Source organism: Filicampus tigris, chromosome 16 (genome assembly GCF_054856515.1).
Source record: "Filicampus tigris isolate MCC_2025a chromosome 16, RoL_Ftig_1.0, whole genome shotgun sequence".
Classification (NCBI taxonomy): domain Eukaryota; kingdom Metazoa; phylum Chordata; class Actinopteri; order Syngnathiformes; family Syngnathidae; genus Filicampus; species Filicampus tigris.
Window position 1 is genome coordinate 7530272 of NC_141232.1, and position 16860 is coordinate 7547131.

The 16860-nt window shown below is 43.2% G+C and overlaps 1 protein-coding gene across 6 annotated transcripts in view; it reads right to left on the reverse strand.

Annotated features, from left to right (window-relative positions):
• Positions 1-16860, reverse strand: part of ppp1r1b (protein phosphatase 1, regulatory (inhibitor) subunit 1B) — a 53195-nt gene that overhangs the window by 3043 nt on the left and 33292 nt on the right. For 3 of the 6 annotated variants that reach the window (XM_086056735.1, XM_086056734.1, XM_086056739.1), the window contains 3 exons: positions 8890-9220; positions 1510-1599; positions 1346-1421 (listed from right to left, as the gene is read on the reverse strand). In XM_086056735.1, coding sequence (XP_085912861.1) covers positions 1346-1421; positions 1510-1599; positions 8890-8997 — 274 coding nt within the window. In that variant the 5' untranslated portion in view covers positions 8998-9220. Of the gene's footprint in view, positions 1-1345; positions 1422-1509; positions 1600-2100; positions 3017-8889; positions 9221-16860 lie in introns of those variants that run through there. The other 3 variants (XM_086056737.1, XM_086056736.1, XM_086056738.1) reach the window with 3 other exon arrangements.

Sequence of the window (16860 nt, forward strand, 5' to 3'; positions counted from 1 at the left end):
TCATTTTTAGCCACCTCTGGGGGCGGCCATTTCGTCTTCTGTCGACTAAAAATGACATCATAACTGCTCACAACAACCAATCACGGCTGACCTCTTTTCTGAATCTGAGTCGTGATTGGTCGTTGTGAGCAGTTGTGATGTCATTTTCAGTCGACGGAAGCCAAAATGGCCGCCCCCAGAGATGGCTAAAAACGAGTGGATTAACACTAATCCACAAACGCAATATTTATCAGAATGTCCTGTTTCAACTAGTGGGCTTGCATAGAACATATTCTTGAAAAAAAAAATGTGTTGACTTCCCTTTTAATATTTACTTTTCATGTTAGCAACACGATTATACAGTGGTGCCTTGAGATTTGGGCCGAACGATTTGGAAAAACTATCTAATTTATATTTTTGTTTCACTTTCGTACACAATTTCAGTGTCATGAATTCTTCCCACCCCTTTCATCTGAACTGCCTCACGCTGTTGTTTACCGTCAACAGGTTCGCTCGCGTCTCTCCTCGGCTTTCTTGGCCACGCTGACTCACTCGCTCCTCCTCGCTTTTGTAACATCGCCTCTCTCTAGCCCTCAGGGTCACCTCACCCCCCCCCCCCCCCCCACCTCCCTCTTCTCTCCTTCGCACCGCGTGGGACGCACACCCGGGCGCCGCGTCGGGTCACCTATTCTGGTAGAAGGCCGCTTATGCAACCTTGACTTGACACGCGGCCGTTGCGCTCTCAACGGACACGTAACGCGTTGCAGGTGCGAGACATCTTGTCGAAATAGAACATCGGTGCGCACTCTGGGCGCCTTGTGCATAAGTGCACAAAAGGGTCTTTGTGTTAATGTATGCATTTGCAGCGTGTGTGTGTGTGTGTGTGTGTGTGTGTTAGTGTGTGCATGTGCATGTGTGTGTGTGGCACAGCTGTACACACAACTGACTGTAATCCAGGATGATCCACACTCACACTCACAGCTGTCCTGCTCTAATCCCCCGCCCCCTTTCCCGTCACACAAACATACACAAGCTGCTGTCACGTTCACACTCAAAACAATTGCGTGGCACACAATTGACTACATCAAAGGTGGGCCAAAACAAGCCAATACATGTCAATCTATTTGACATTTGCACTTATACTATTTGTTCCAATTACATTTATTAGACACCGTTTAAATCTTGTGACTTCAAAGTGAGGTTTCAAAATTCCCTCTCTTCTTTCCTTGCATACATACTTCTCATCTTCCTTCCCTTCCCTTGCATTTCAAGGCCTTCCTTGTATGCATTGTGAAGCGTGGCAGTAAAACAAATAAAAGGAATAAAAACACAAGGTTAAATCACACACACGCACATTGTCACTGACCTTTAAGTGATGGAGGCTGGTACACGTTTGGATTGACTCGTTTTGGTTTGAGGACGCCGTTTTCCCCAACGACCCACTGTGCGACAAGGAGACATTTGAAAGACAAATAAAGGCATTGTACAGATGAAACAAATGAGCAATAGTATAAAAAGGGGGGACTTCACCTTTACCTGATGGCTGGACTGGTCGTCTTCGGGCGATGTATGGTCGGCTACTCTGAAGAGGGTGGCGGGCGTCGGCCTCCTGCGCCGAATCTGCAAACAACACATACGCGTCAAAAACAAATATGTATCACATCGCATGGCGTTGTATCGAAAAAGTCTGTCTTCATTATTATTTTCAATTACCGGTACTTTTACTTGATTTTTTTTTTTTTTTCAATTCGGGCAATCATGCGCATATTTTGCATTTGCTTGTTATGAGTCTAAAGTCCCTATAAGGTGAAAATAAATCATGTGTGTCTTGTAAATTGGACACACCAAAGAGAAGAGTGACATTAACAACCCAAATTTGAATGATTAAATTCATCGGTAAGTATATAAAAAGAAGCTTCAAATGAAACAACAAACCCTTTGCTAGCTAGCTAACTGCTCGTGCTAACGGTGCCAGATAACCGCTGATGCTAACGAAGGTACTCAACTTCTTAGATAGTGGAGGACAACTGCAATGGTTGAAAAACAGTTAACCGCTCTAACTCCACAATCGAATACTAGATGGTGTAGTGCTCAGTCTTTTCACATTTTCAGGAAACTTACCTTCAAACACTCTACAGGGTCTTTTAACATCCATTTTCCACTAATGGAAGGAATGTGTGGATTGATCAGCTAACGTAGCCTAGCATTCCCACACAGTGGACATCTGAGGCTGCCACCTCCAGGAAACATGTTGGATTTAATAAAAACGGCGAGCACGCACGGCTTAGCGGAGAGCGAGCCAGCCAACCAACCTTGGTCATGACATGAACCTTTGTGCATGCGCCTCATGACGGGAAGAGAGCGGAATGGGGGAAGCGGTGTGTGAGTGTTGCCAAAGCAGAGGCCGCACGGTGGAATTGTGCCACAAAGCCACACAATCAAGTGTGGATTCCTCCGTCGGTTGTGACGCCGCACGCAAGGCTGCGGCATCCAACTTCCTGTTTACCATCCCATATTTTATCCCTGGATTTCCTTCCCGTCCATCATTGGAGTGCGACACCGCTGATTACATTAACACGAGTGTGTGTTTCCTGTCTTCTTTCTCCTCACGGCCAGGGATTATCGAAAGGGCTTCCTTCCTTCTACGCCCGCTCAAAGAAAGCGCCCCATTGTCACAATCGTCCCCTGGCAAGGTGAACTGGCCCGGGGGCCTCGCAGCGACCGACACCTGCTCTCAGCCTTCCATGGCAGCAGCTGGCTCAGATGGACGCCAGATGCTGCCCCCTTTGTAGGACACTAATTCTTAAAAAAAAATAAAAATAAATAAAAATGTATATCAATAATTAGAAATAAATGGTTAACATATATATTTTGTTTAATCTAAAAAATCATTGATTAAATTGTTATCAATTTTGACACTTTAATTAATATTATAATTAAAAAGATAAAGAAAAATATGAATTTGAACAGAAGCTATACAGTTAATGGACATTTCAAATACATATTAGATTAGAATAATAACATAAAAATAAAAGCTATATTTAGACATTTCACACTCTAAAAACAGCTGAGTTAAAAATAACACAATTTTGGGTCAAAAATGGACCGATCCAGTACTTGGGTCAATTTGACCCAACTTTTTGTGTTGTTTTCTGAACAAACAACCCCAGAAATGGCTAGTTTTATACAAAATAACACCCACAAATTGTGCTGTTTTGTACAAAACATGCACAAATGTTTGGTCAAATTGACCCAATTAGTGGATTGGTCCATTTTTTACCCAAAATTGTGTTATTTTTAACCCAACTGTTTTTAGAGTGCAGGATATATGTTTAAAAATGTATAAAGATGAATAGATTATAATAAGATAAATTAGAAATGCAATTCTACACGAAAATGTTCATATTTAAAATATGAACCATTATTGGATCCAATTATTCCAATGTTGTATGTTATTATTAGTTCATCTGTAATGTATTCATTTCAGTTTTTTGTAATCATTTGCATTTAGTCAAATGTTCTACTATGATAGTAATATTGCATTAGAATTTCTTCACTATGGGCTACATATTATTATTACAATGTACAAATTTGTGTACTACAGCACATAACATCCCTTACAAGTACCAAACAGGTAATCAAACACAAATCCCAAATATATGTGATGCTGCATGATCTGTACCACATGGAACGGCGGCCATGATGGCAGCCCTGTCGGTGGCCCGGCCCCACGACACAAACACACTCTAGTAATTGTCCAGCCTTAAAAACCAGCCCGCTCGACACCGCTTACGTAATAATCGTATGTGACTTCCTCATTTGCGCCAGCGGTGGGTGGGGGCGCGGAGATTACTACGCATTATCCCCCCCACCGCCACCCCGCCCTGCCTCCACTTACCTCCCTCCCTTCTATCCTCCAATATGACTCTCTGCTCTGACGCTTCGGAATTGAAAACGCTGAGGCATTGGGCCGATGTGGGCCTGCTCCCCAAGCGAGGAGATGCCAGGCCTATAAAAAGCAGCGTCAAGAGGACAGCGTAAACTAGATCACAGGGGGGTCTCGAGGGGACCACCAAGTGACAGAATCTTGAGGAGAATCAGCTGTGGGATACGCACTTTGAGAGATGACCAAAAGTCTTGGGTCACAGCCTTTAATTAAAGCTGCTGTGCAGCCAAGTGATCATTACTTGTTGACTAAGTGGTAATCAATAATCAGAAATGAGATGACTTTTTCCAGGTAACTGTAGCAACACACTGATTCATGGCGGTGCCATTTCCAACTTTTGACAATGGAAACACAAACCAGCAGTTAAACACATTTCCCACAGCTTGTTGGCAAGCTGATGTCTGCTGGTCGGACTGGGGAAAACAAATTCATTGTGACAACGGAGGATTTTCAGGATTATGCCTGCAGACAAAGCTCAGACAAAACGGTTCCATGAGCACGGACAGTGAGCCGGGCCATCTATGGTACGCCGAGCCAGTCGCGGTGGCGGTCAAGGTCGCGACAATGCTAATTACGAGCACAACCGTTGCCTGAGCATTCATTTTCATTCAAATTTTTTGAAAACATTGCTCATTATGTCGAGGGTCTCGCGGCCCGGGTGAACTTTGGCCCCACTACGGGCCAAATGAATAAACAGATTGGCCACGCAGTACAGCATCTGGAGGGTCTCTCCAATGACTGTCCACCCCCCCCCCCTTTGCTTCCCTGAATAGACTCTATTTACACCCAGGGGCACAATGATCTCATACAAGCACCCTTCAGCATACTTGTAATGGGATGCAGGTAACAAGGGGATGAAGGGAAAACAGGTTAGCGTCACAACACTATGTTCTTGTCTTGTTCGCTCGCATTTGCGGTGTAGAAATAAAGATAAACATGGCGGTGCTCCAAAGGGTTTGTTCCGGGTACAAACAAAGGATGGCGTAGTCACAGCGACACAAGAAAAGACTGTTGACGGTCGGGGGGGGGCATTTTAAAGGCTACAATGTCAGTTGATTAGCCGTGCGTATAACATTTGTGTTGTAATCATTTATTTTTCTTCTGGACCCTGATCTGCTTCTATGCAATCACTTAATATGAATTCGGAGACTTTATTGGAGAGGTTATTTTTTAGCAGTTTTAAGGGTGAATTAAAAACAGCCGTTTATCGCAGGGAATACATTCCAGGCGTACCTACAATTGGTGAAAATCTGCCATATAGAGAATATTAAAATATTTTTTGAAAAAACAAAAAACAGGTGTACCTAATGAACCGTCCAGTGAGCGAGGTTGCGTGCGTACAAATGTGCGGGGGGAAAAAAAAAAAAAATCCATCCAGGAGAATTAGAGATTATAACATGTGTGTCATGTTTTGATGGATGGCAGGGATGATGACCAATCTCATTTGTTTGTCAATCACGCCTCGGTGCATTCATCCCGAAGAATGCGAGCGGAGCCGACTGACCGCCGCGGCGGCGATCCAGCGGGCAGAGCTGCCGCAAAGGGCCCGAGCGCGATGACTTTCGCTGACAAGTCATCTCCAGATGCAGCCCGTGCTCGATCCGCCATGTCTGACTTAATCCCTCCTCTCGCCGCAACGGCCGCCGCTGTTGTTCTCGTCATGTACGACGACTCAGATGAGTGGACGTGCATTAGGGCCTCGATTGATTCAAATCCCGCTAGTGAGCCACTAAGTGGGATTGGAACATCCGAGGAACGTGGCAAGCCTCCATGGTGACGGTGCATATACTCAACAAGTTTGTGTACACTGTCATCAACATGCAGTACATGTTCAATATTGATGTTTTTACACTGTTTACACATTACACAAGTTTATAAGCACACGCAAGATGCACGGTTAACTCCTTTTGGATTAGCATAAAGTCCATTTGCGGAATTTCCTAAATATGACTAAATTCTATGCACATAATATCCATACTGGTACAGGCAGTCTTCGGTTTATGATGGTCGACGGCGTATGATTTAAGAGTATGTGGTCACGTGGCACAATACGGTATTATTGTCATTTTTTGCGCGGTCGTAATCTTCCTTGGCGATTCTGTAATAGTTCACAAAATTGGCTTACATCCTTCAATGAACCTCCATTAAAATGCACTTTTTTTTTTTTTTTTTTAATTCGGGCGATTTTTGAAAAATGTCTTCCAAATTGGCTTTTTGTTTTTTGCAAAACTCACAAAATTAGAAACACACAACCAAATACAAATTTCTTGTTGGGGGTATTTATTTATAGAAGTCGAAGCTCTATTCATTATGCGCCCAACTGTATAATACATTGCGCAACCATCCACCCATTCAACTTCTACATTGCTAATCCTTCTGAGGGTTACGAGGAGCTGCACCCAATCGCAGATGGCTTTGGACAAAAGGCAGAATACGCCATGGACTGGTTGCCAATCACTGAACCCACGTTGCCTACACCAAAATCGGGATACACCATCAGTGACACATACTCAAATAGGTACTTTGAATTTATACTTGTAGAAGTCCAAAACTCAACTTGAGAACCTCCCAAATTGCTTCATCGAGGACATTCCAGTGGAGGATCACCCACCACTCTCCCAGCATGCTTTGCCCCACCAATCAAGATGTGGAGTGTGCCGGTGTGTGTGTGTGTTGACAGTAGGCCAGACCTCCCGTGTTTACCCACAAACTCGTCTAGCCTCAAAGGTCGCCGCGTGACGTTTAACCCAGAAAAAGTGGACGGCGGGTGGGCGACGAAAACCTCGGACGTGCTCGGCCTGCCGCACACAGAGAGACGTGGCCGAAACAGACGCGGTGTGCGAGCTTCGGAAAATATTTATGTGCGGTCGACTGTCGGGCCACCGGTTTTGCTGCGATTGAAAATTTGAATCGCCAGTGAATGGCCAGAATGCCTATCAGCCAGTCAAAGAGTCAGTGAAAAGGGGTAATCACCCCAGTCATTTATTTATTTTATCTTTGTGGCAAATAACTTCTCCCTTGACAAGCGTACTATGTTTTTGTGGTTCAAGAAAAAGTAATACAGTTCGGAATATTGTCTATGCAGCATCAAAACAATACAGAGTCGCAGGTTTTCCGTTGCGCAGCGTCAGAAGCTTCATGTGCCGCGAAGAGTTGACTGATTTTTTTTCAAAATTGTCCCGTTCAGTCACTTTTGACCACGTCGCTTTAAGTCTGCTTTCAATGCCGCCGCAAGTGCTGTAGCATAGTAGCATATTTTGCGCAATTTCTAGTTCACTTTTACCGATTTGTCGCACATTATTCCACTAAATCATTCTGGAGATGATGCAAATGACCCTAGATTTGGTGTGCTTTCTTCGAATTTTTAACTTAAAAAGACATTTTTCAACAAAATATTATATCAAATGTATGTTTTAAGTGCTTATAATACTATATTTGGGTCTATGGAGAGCCATTGAGTGTGAAATTAAAACAAGCAAGTAAATCCCAAGTCTCTCCGAGTCTCAAAATGTGCGCTTTTCTTGAAAATGTCCGTTGCTGACATTATAAGTGGAGTGGGGAAGCGTTTGCCTGACATCACACATGCATACTCCATTGTGGTCAGGTTGGAGAGTACAAGCAAAGCTACTATACATTACAACCAGGAAGTAAGGGTTTTCTTATACCGAGATGTGTTCCTAATATTTTGTCCCTCAAATCTAGGTTAAAGACGCATAAAAATCTCCTTATCAATCAAAAGGAAGCATGAATATTTTGAGCGAGTGTTCCTAAAGAAGTGTCCGGTGTTATGTACAAACATGCGCGGGATCCATCGCAAACAAAGGCGCCGTCCATTAGAGTCGACCTTTTCAGTCGTCTGCCCAGAGGGAAGCTTGGGGCGACATTGTTGTCCGGCCCGTCTCCATGGCGACCGGGCAGCTCAGTTTTAGGAGGGGAAAACAAAAAGGGGGTTCTGGAGGGTCTCATTAGCAAAGGCACGAGAAGTCGGGCGTCGGCGATGGGCAACCACGCATCTTTATCTCTTCGTGTTCTGGCTTTCCAACGCTACTTTTTTGCACACGAGCAGAAAAAGACCATCAACATGACCATCTAAGTAACGTATATAGTTTTGATACAAGCCACAAAAGTAGAGAACGGTACAGCCGACGAATGGTGGATAGACCTCCTGTGGATTCTGGGAAGAAAAGGTAGGGATTGGAGTGCCAGATTAAGAATGGAATAGCAATTGTCAGCAAAATGTCAGAAAAAACGAGCAGTCGTTAGGCAGATTTTTTTGCTTTGACTTGCGGGTGCGCACTTGAGATACGACCGCCGTATTATGGCAGTGAACTCAATTCGACTCACTTTGCAGTAAGCAGCACTTTGGCAAATAGTGGAGTATTCTTCAAAAATAGGCTCCAAGATTTTGATTGCCACTCCCATGTATTTTGTGAAGCACATTGAGCTAGCTTGTGTATGAAATGCGCTATATAAATAAAGCTGCCTTGCCTCGCCTTCTTAGCAATTGCTAAAATGTGTTTATTCCTTGTTTCACCATTGCTGTAAATGTGTTTTTTTTCAGAAATGATTTTTTGGGGGCTTCTGGAATATTAAAAAAAGGCCTTAAGATTAAGTGTTATAGTGCCACTTGTTGCTTTGGCATGCACCTGACAGGAACTGATTTTTTTTTTTTGGAGGGGGGGCATGTAGACATAGCGTGAGATCAAAGTAGAAGAAATAATCATTAACGTGTGCAAAACGTTCAGGGTCGGGTGCAATGGTGCTGATCATGATGGCGGTGATGTAGGGGGAAAAAAAAAAAACAGGTCAAGATGAGACACTAATCTAATGAGGAAGCGGCAAGAGAGAAATGTCACCATCGTTTCTCAATGATAAGCAGACAGGAAGTTGTTGAGATCTTAGAAACTACTGAGAGAAACTTGAGAATTTTTTTTTTTTTTTTTAAAACAACATCGCCCACTCACCATCTCAACTTGCCGGGGGTCCAGGTTGGTGGCTGCCGAGGTCGGGACGGCGAATTGGATCTTCCTCCGCTCTTTGGGCTCCAACTCGGTCGACATGGAGGGCTCCATGGCTCCTCGAAACGGGATCGGTGCAACCTCCCCGGAGGACCTGCTGATCCTCGAGACTCGCCTCCCTCAAGCACGGCGAGCAGACCAGAGAAGTCCACCAGTTGCTCAAAAGTCCGCTGTGGGTTCCTCCTCTCCGCGCAACCTGTGCGGCAACGGCAGCAGCAGCAGCCGTCCGTCTGTCCGTCCGTCCGTCCTCACATGAGGCTGAATGGGGAGGGAGGGACTGAGGGGAGGCACACAAGGGGGAGGAGAGAGAGTGAGGGAGAGAGAGGATGGATGAGCGGTTTACTTTCCATCCAAGCTCAAGTGGATTTGTGATCAGAGAGAAATGGGGAGGAAAAAAAATAATCCCATCACGTCAACTGAGCCTCTTTTGGCCTCTCTTTGTGAATGAGAGATTGGAGCCAAAGGGGGTGAACGAGAGGAGGAAGAAGATAAACAAGAGAAGGGAACATGGAGGGGGAACTGACATCACCAGATTTGTCTTCTTTAAACTTTGGATGTGGAAAAAAGAAGTAGAACTGAAGTTCAAGCCACAAGAAGGCAACTCCAGGGGTTGAAACAGGAAGTGAGATCATATGGCGACGTAGTCTACCACAGTTCAAAAAGGGATTTTTTTTTTTTTAATTCGGAATTTAAAATGTATTGCATAGAAAAGATCAATAAAAATTGCACTGAAATAAATAGTCTAAAAACTTTTAAGACACTGTGGCATTAAAAAGTAAAGTTTCAACATTTAATACCGTGATTCTTTCGCATTCCACTAGAGGGAGCCTGGGTACCACTAGTCTGGCCTCAGCTCCCACATCCCACCAGGTGCTACTTGCCGGGCGTCTTCACTGTCCACGCGAAAAAAAATTATTTGGTCCTGGCGCACGTAATAATACTAGTTATTCTCATTTGAATGGGAAAATTGCTTCGCTTTAAGAACATTCTTAAAATGAATTAATTATGTGAAATGAGGTTCCATTGTACTGTTCATCATCAATGGGACACGAGGAACAAACTTAATACAAATTTGGAAATAAATAAATCACACCAGTTAAGAAAAAGAATCGTGATTAAAACAGGAAAAATATAAAAAGGTAATTTAAAAAAAAATCATGTAATTCACATTTTTTTGAATGTGCATTTATTTACCTATGAGTTACCTACAAAAACTAATATTTGTTAAAAAAAAAAAAAAACGTTTTTTAAAAAAAGTAAAACGTAAAATAAGGGAAGTAAAAGTAAAGTACACATGGAAAGTGATGGCAACGCTTTGATTGTTGAAATAATATTGCTTATTTTTGCTGACTTTGAACAGTCCTTTGTATGGGGAAGCTTTGCTCACGTCCACATACTAATAATAATAGTTAGGTGAAATCAAAAATGCATCCCACTGGAGAGGAGTAACTAATTCCTTGTGGCAGAGCACACAAGGGGTAGTCGGTTTGCAGTGGCTGAATTTCAAACATGCTTTCCCCAGTCCTGGGCACCACCCCCCACATTCCCACAGGTAGGCCCTCACTCATCATTCTTCATGGAGGAAGACGGAAGAGCTCTTCAAACAAGCAGCTGCTGGAATATTCGGGAGAATTCAAAGTGCTCTCTTTGAATTCACGCCAGCGTTGTTGCATAACTTGCTGTGAGTTTGGCCGGCAATCCACAAAAAAAAAAAAAAAAAAAAAATCATGAGGAATGTATTAAAGACTGTAGAGGCCACAGAGTCGCAGGCAACACATCGTATCGTCACTCCATTGTCCGATAATGCGCTTTAACCGAACATATGAATGTAATGAGGTGGCGCACAGGTGCATCATAACAAACAGGATGCGGATTAACGACTTAGTCACTCCAGCGCTGCAAAAATATGAACAACATCAAAATAAACAAAGCAAAGCCAAATGAGGCCATTAGCTTAGCATTAATGTGACTCTACACTGAGGGGCGGAGCTTGAAAAAGTTAGGATGATTTTAATCAGTCAATGATTGAGCACTAGATATGACCTCAGGTTACCAATTTTGTCATATTATTTTTGCGGATGGGCAAGTACTGACACCAGGTATCGTATTGGGCTTTATTTCAATGTATCGGGTACTCATGATGGCCGCCGATAGCAGCCACCGATACTTAAGGAGTCCTCTGTGGCTGTTCTACTAACAGGAAGTAAATGACATGCATGGTTCACAGAACGTTTGTCTGTGTGAATTGCATCTTTCTCCAGCCTCTCTCCTGTGTGTATATACGTTTATACACATGTTTATAGTGCATTATTAGCGTGCTACTTACTTTATTTGCTAGCTCAAAATGGGGGACTCTGCATGGTTGACTGAATGTTTTTCTGTATGAAACGCATCCGTCTTCATCACATCCTTTCTATCCAGTTTGCTGTAGTTTTGGTGTTCATTTTCGGTGCGGCATTTATTCTTAATTTTTAGACAATGCACCCAGTGATTAATTGGTGTCGACTGCAGCAGAGGCATTTGTGTCTGATGAAATACAGACACAAAGGGGGCTCATCAGAGGCTCCAGGAGTACGACAAGACGATTAATCTCACTCCAAATCCAGATTGCATGGAATAAATATTCTTTATCTTGGTTTGCGCTCGGTGAATTGCACTTAAACGCTTCAAATGCAGAAATATGATCGCAGATTGATTGCATTTGTTGAGCAGTGGTCCTTGGAAGGGAGCTGGAGCATAAATCTCAGAGACAGCATTCAACCCCGAAGGCCACGACTGCAGACTTCAACTAACTTTGAACTGGCAGTAAGCAAATGAGGAGAATGCTCTTTGAGTGCAACGTGCGTAACGTCTGCGTGGATTACGCACGCAGGAAATCAGATTGAGGGCACCAGTAAATCTGTTTTTTTTTCTCCATTCCTAATTCAGATGACACATTCTGTTTTTTTTTTTTGTTTGTTTGACAAATCCTGATATGTTTTACTCCTGGGAGATGCTTTGTGCCATCTGCTTTGCAGCTCTGTGGATGATGACTGGGTCATTTTGTGCACATGGTAAAAGTATTTTGTAAAATCTCGAAGGTTCAACACAATATGATTCTTCCCATAGGAAATAATACAAATGGAAAAAATGCGTTACCAGGTCACACTGTTGTGAATGTTTTCAGTAATTTGCAATTTTGTAAAGTGCAAACAAACAAAAAAAGCCATTTTTATCCTATTGTTTCTGTGTCGGTGCCATTTAAAACACAGGAAAAAGGCGGGAAACGGTAACACCTGAAAATTGTTAGCAAACCTATCTGCAATTTGCAACTTGCTAAGTCACTTCTTTTTTTTTTTTACCCATCCTATATTATCTGCTGAAAAACTTGCTTATTGGCTATTTTTGTGTTCAATCTGAAAAGTCCTAAAATGCCACAAGATGCTACCAAAGCCCTGCCTAATACAAATGCAGTCCTGCTTTCGACTAAACAATTGGCGCCATCTTGTGGTAACTCGGTGCCAAGCTAGCATGTTGAAGTGACATCTCGACTGAGAGACAAGCATTTTATTTTGGACAGTGACCAATCTAAGCCTAGGATGCAGGAGAAATTAAATGTTCAATTTGAAATGATATTAATTAAGGCCTGGTCGATTATCGAGCGATTATTATTGATATCGATAGTCAAGTCAAGGTACCACCGTTCAGTACTGTACAATATTTCAAATGTGGTCAGAAAACAATGCAGCATTGCCACCTGATGGCGTGTTGGGTAACTACAAGTTAATTGGAAGGAAGATAGAACACACTGGCCACTACATTAGGTACACCAGCAATAAGACACGGACACACACACACACATACTGTGACATACTGTAGAAAACATAACAGTTTCCGCTGTTATAAACTACTGGAAGTGAAAAAAGTCCTCTGTCGGTAAATGTGTGATGATATTCCAACAATAGTTTATGTTTCTTTACCACTTTACTAACTACTGTACTTTAGTAAAAAAAAAAAAATGCACATCTGACGCTTTCACGTTTCTCTTTGTTTGTTTGTTTTTATCTTGTAACAAACGTAATGGTTATTTTGGGGCGTTTTATCATTTGGTATGTACTCCTATGTTTAATTATAGTAAACGTCAGTAGCTCGTGATTCGTTGCAGATAAACTACACTAGAGGGCAACCTACACTTAGACTATACGGAAAGAAGAGCAACACTTTGGTGCATTTGTGTTTCAAATCCATGTGAAACACGTGTGTGTTTTGAGAGCAAAATGCCCAGGGTGGGGTCTCTGGGCTGTAGCAGGTGGGAAACATGGCGGACGTGGCAATGGGGCAGTGATTTAATTAGCACCCTCTACCCCCTCAAGCCTTGCACTCATAGCATCAATAATGCATGCCCCCCCTTGTTTCTCCACTGCCATAATTAATCCTCTCTTACTATAATTAAAAGGCAAAAAAAATCCCACAAGATGGTCGCGCTTGGCCGGGCGCGGGGCTGACTTGGCACGGGAACTGATGGAGGGGGGGGTGGGAAGTCTCTCACGTGTAGACCGAACAAAGTGGACTTCAACATCCAAACGGATGGCACTTATCTTGGAAGTAAACGAGAGGCTCACTTCAGCGGTATGAAGGTGAGTGCAAGAAGACAACAACTCGTGGACTGACTGCATCTGACAAGGTTTGACTCTGTTGCAGATGAGCCAAAAAAGCAAGTGAGGAGGAGGAGAAGAAAAAGAAGAAAAGGAGGAGGAGGAGGAGGAGGAGGCCGGGTCTACTGATGCTGCAATTAAGAACCTCATTGTCTGCAGGGCCAGCTAACAAGAATGAATATTTCAGTCCGGAGCTCTCAGTGCACAGTGGGGCCCAGGCACGCTTACACACAAACTGACAGATCTTAGCAAAAGCTTCCAGAATCACCCTTCCACCCCAACCTCCCCAAACACAGATGCCACAATTATCACATCGGCGACACTGTAAAAACTGTACCAACTGCTCTCCTCCTTGTACCCCACTTTGCACCACCTATGGATAGTATAGAAAATTTACACACCTTTATTAACCCTCTTCCACGTATACTTGTACCTTGATTTGAATTCTTGCTAATTATGAGTTGTTTAGTTGTACTTTTAGATTTTGTGTACGGCAATCAACTCAATTATAACATGGCCTGTACGGTAAATAGTGTACGGCTTTTCGCTATGACCTATACGACAAAGCAAAAAAAAAAAAGAATAAAAAAACTAACCAATTATAGTTTAAATCCCCCCACTCACTTAAAAAACATTTAAACATATATCACTCGCAGTTCTCCAAATAAGAGGCGCAGTGTGCTTGCTTCAAGCTGTTTGTCACCTCCAGTTGGAAGTTTACTGTAAAACTTGACACATACCACAAAAAGAAAAAATGAAACGCTGTACTTCCAAATCACCAAGAGGTTCAAACCATATAAATTGGTTTGTCGAAAATATGCTAACTTAATGCTAGCATCATATTCCAAAACACCAAAGACGGGCTAACAGAAAGTAACAGAGTTGTTACAGTATTAAAGTTTAAAATCTGCGCTCGATCAGGGGCGTGAATGATGACCTGCAATACAGCAAGGGAACACTATACTGTATTTTACTTTTATTACCAGGGGGTTAACTTCTTTTCACACATGTATGTCCGATACCAATCTTAGAACATAACCAGTACAGGTAATAAAAGATGACAAAGAGTGAGTAGTTTTACTTTGTTTTTCATATACGGTGATTAAATCCACTTTCTACATGAAAATGTCAAAATGTATCGCCTGTACAGTTAAAGATTTTATGATGTTGGGGACTAATTGATTCACTTCGCACCATTTCCCATGGCGAAATTGTTACAGTTGTACAGTATTAGTTTTAGGGTGTCAATATTTGTGTTTGAATTTACTGACATTCGACTAAAGCTGGTATTTTGATTGAATTTTTTTTGGTGTCTCCACTGTATATGAATATGCATCCAAGCTCCTTTCGTGGGTGCCCACTTTGCTTGGCCGCCTGCCAGCAAGCGACACAGCTGGCAGAGCACGGTGTAGGGGGCGGTCACGTGCCGCCTAAATTTAATCCGCCTCTACCTTTCGCACCTCGCCCTTCAGACCTTCGCTTCTTTGTCGACGTGGCACGCGGACGGGGCCCTTCCTCCTCAAACTCCGCCATCGGACCACCCGCCCCACCCCGTCGCGCCCTCCTCCTCCTCCAGACGTCCTCTGCCCCATCTCCACTTGATTTATCGCTCTAAAATACCACTGCACTAATTAGTCAAGTAATTAATTAATAGGCATTTGCATTTGTGCATATGCAATTAGCGGGTTGGAGAAAGGAAAGTGCAGATGGGGTCCGGGACGCTGGCTGGTGTGTCTGGGTGTGTGTGTGCGCTTGTAATAGGTCCAGAAAGACAAGAGAAGTGCAGGTCATCACCTCGCACGTCTGATGGAGAATTGAGGGGGGGGGGGGGGGGGGATAAGAAGGTGTGGCTTGATGTCTTTCACCATCTACTGGATGACATTCAGAGGGAAAAGAAGACATTTAAACATTTTATTTATTTATTGATTAACTTTGCAAAAGCAACAGCAGGCGGTCTCCTCACTTGCCACTAATCGTACAAACGCAAAGTCGTTGAGAGTATTTTGGCGAATTGCGTGCGGATGCCGAGAGATACCAAAGACAACCTGATTGAGGAACTCTTCAGATAATAAGCAAATTTCCCCATTGCCCAAATTTCCGGCTACTCTGACTGGAATGTGAACTAGAAATTCCCTCAGAACGTAAGTACCACCAAAACAAATAGTCTCGTGCCAGCCATCCTTCTGTCACGATGCTAAGTGGCTACATGTTAGCTTGTAATGCTATTCCACACATAGGAAGGGTATTATTAGCACTTAGCGTTTCAGCACCGGCCTCTCAGCTCTCAGCTGTTTGTTTGGCCCGCCCGTTGGCTAAAGTGACGCCGTTGACATTCAGCATCCATTTTGGCAAGGTCGCTTGAAGGTTGTTGGGGAGCTCCTCCTGCCAATCCTCTGCTTGGCACCGCTTGGCTGGCACAGAGGCCTTGCTACTCATACTAAATACTATTAACTACCGGTATTATTTATTAGTTTGCTTCCTTTAACCAGAGCATGCCCAAGTTTGTTAATAAACCGGCTAGAACCTGACGGAACTTGCTATATTCGAGGCGGATGAATTTTTAAAAAATGTTGAATTAATAAAATAAGACCGGTTTAAGCCCACAGCCGCACATGTTGCCACCGGTTAATGCGATTACAAAACCTAATTTTCACCATTCCGAATGAGAGCTAGCTGCTTTTTTCGCCGAGTTGACCACTTTGGAAAGTTTAGGTCTTTGGTGGCATCACAGTCATCTTAACATAATTAATACATAAATAATTAGCATATTAAAGTTCATTTGAGTAAATGTGTTATTTCAGAAGTGTGTAAAAAACTTGTAACCCTTCGCGTCAACCAGTACCCAAAAGCAGCTCTTACTTTCAAAAAGGTTGGTGACCCCTTTACTAGATTCAAATATCAGCTAATGCTGGGTGCTTACTTTACGTTCCGCTTTCCAAAATGTTCTGTGAAGCCTTAGTGAGCATTCGCGACACACCTGCGATGAATCACGTCTTGGTAAAAGCACAGGTGTTTCCAAATCAACACTCGATTGCGGTATGGTGGCCCACACCGCGAGAGGTGCCCAATGAAACAGATCCATGTCCCCAAAACGTGATGAATACAAACACACACCTATGTTAGCTGGTGTGCTTCCAGGTTGACATCCCCGCATCCCAAAAGGGATGGACACATGAGTGAGCAAGCATCATCACAAAGACCGCAAACATTCCCTCTGCTTATACACACCCGGGCACACACACACACACGCAGGGCCACGACCCAGACGAGGACGCAACAAGCT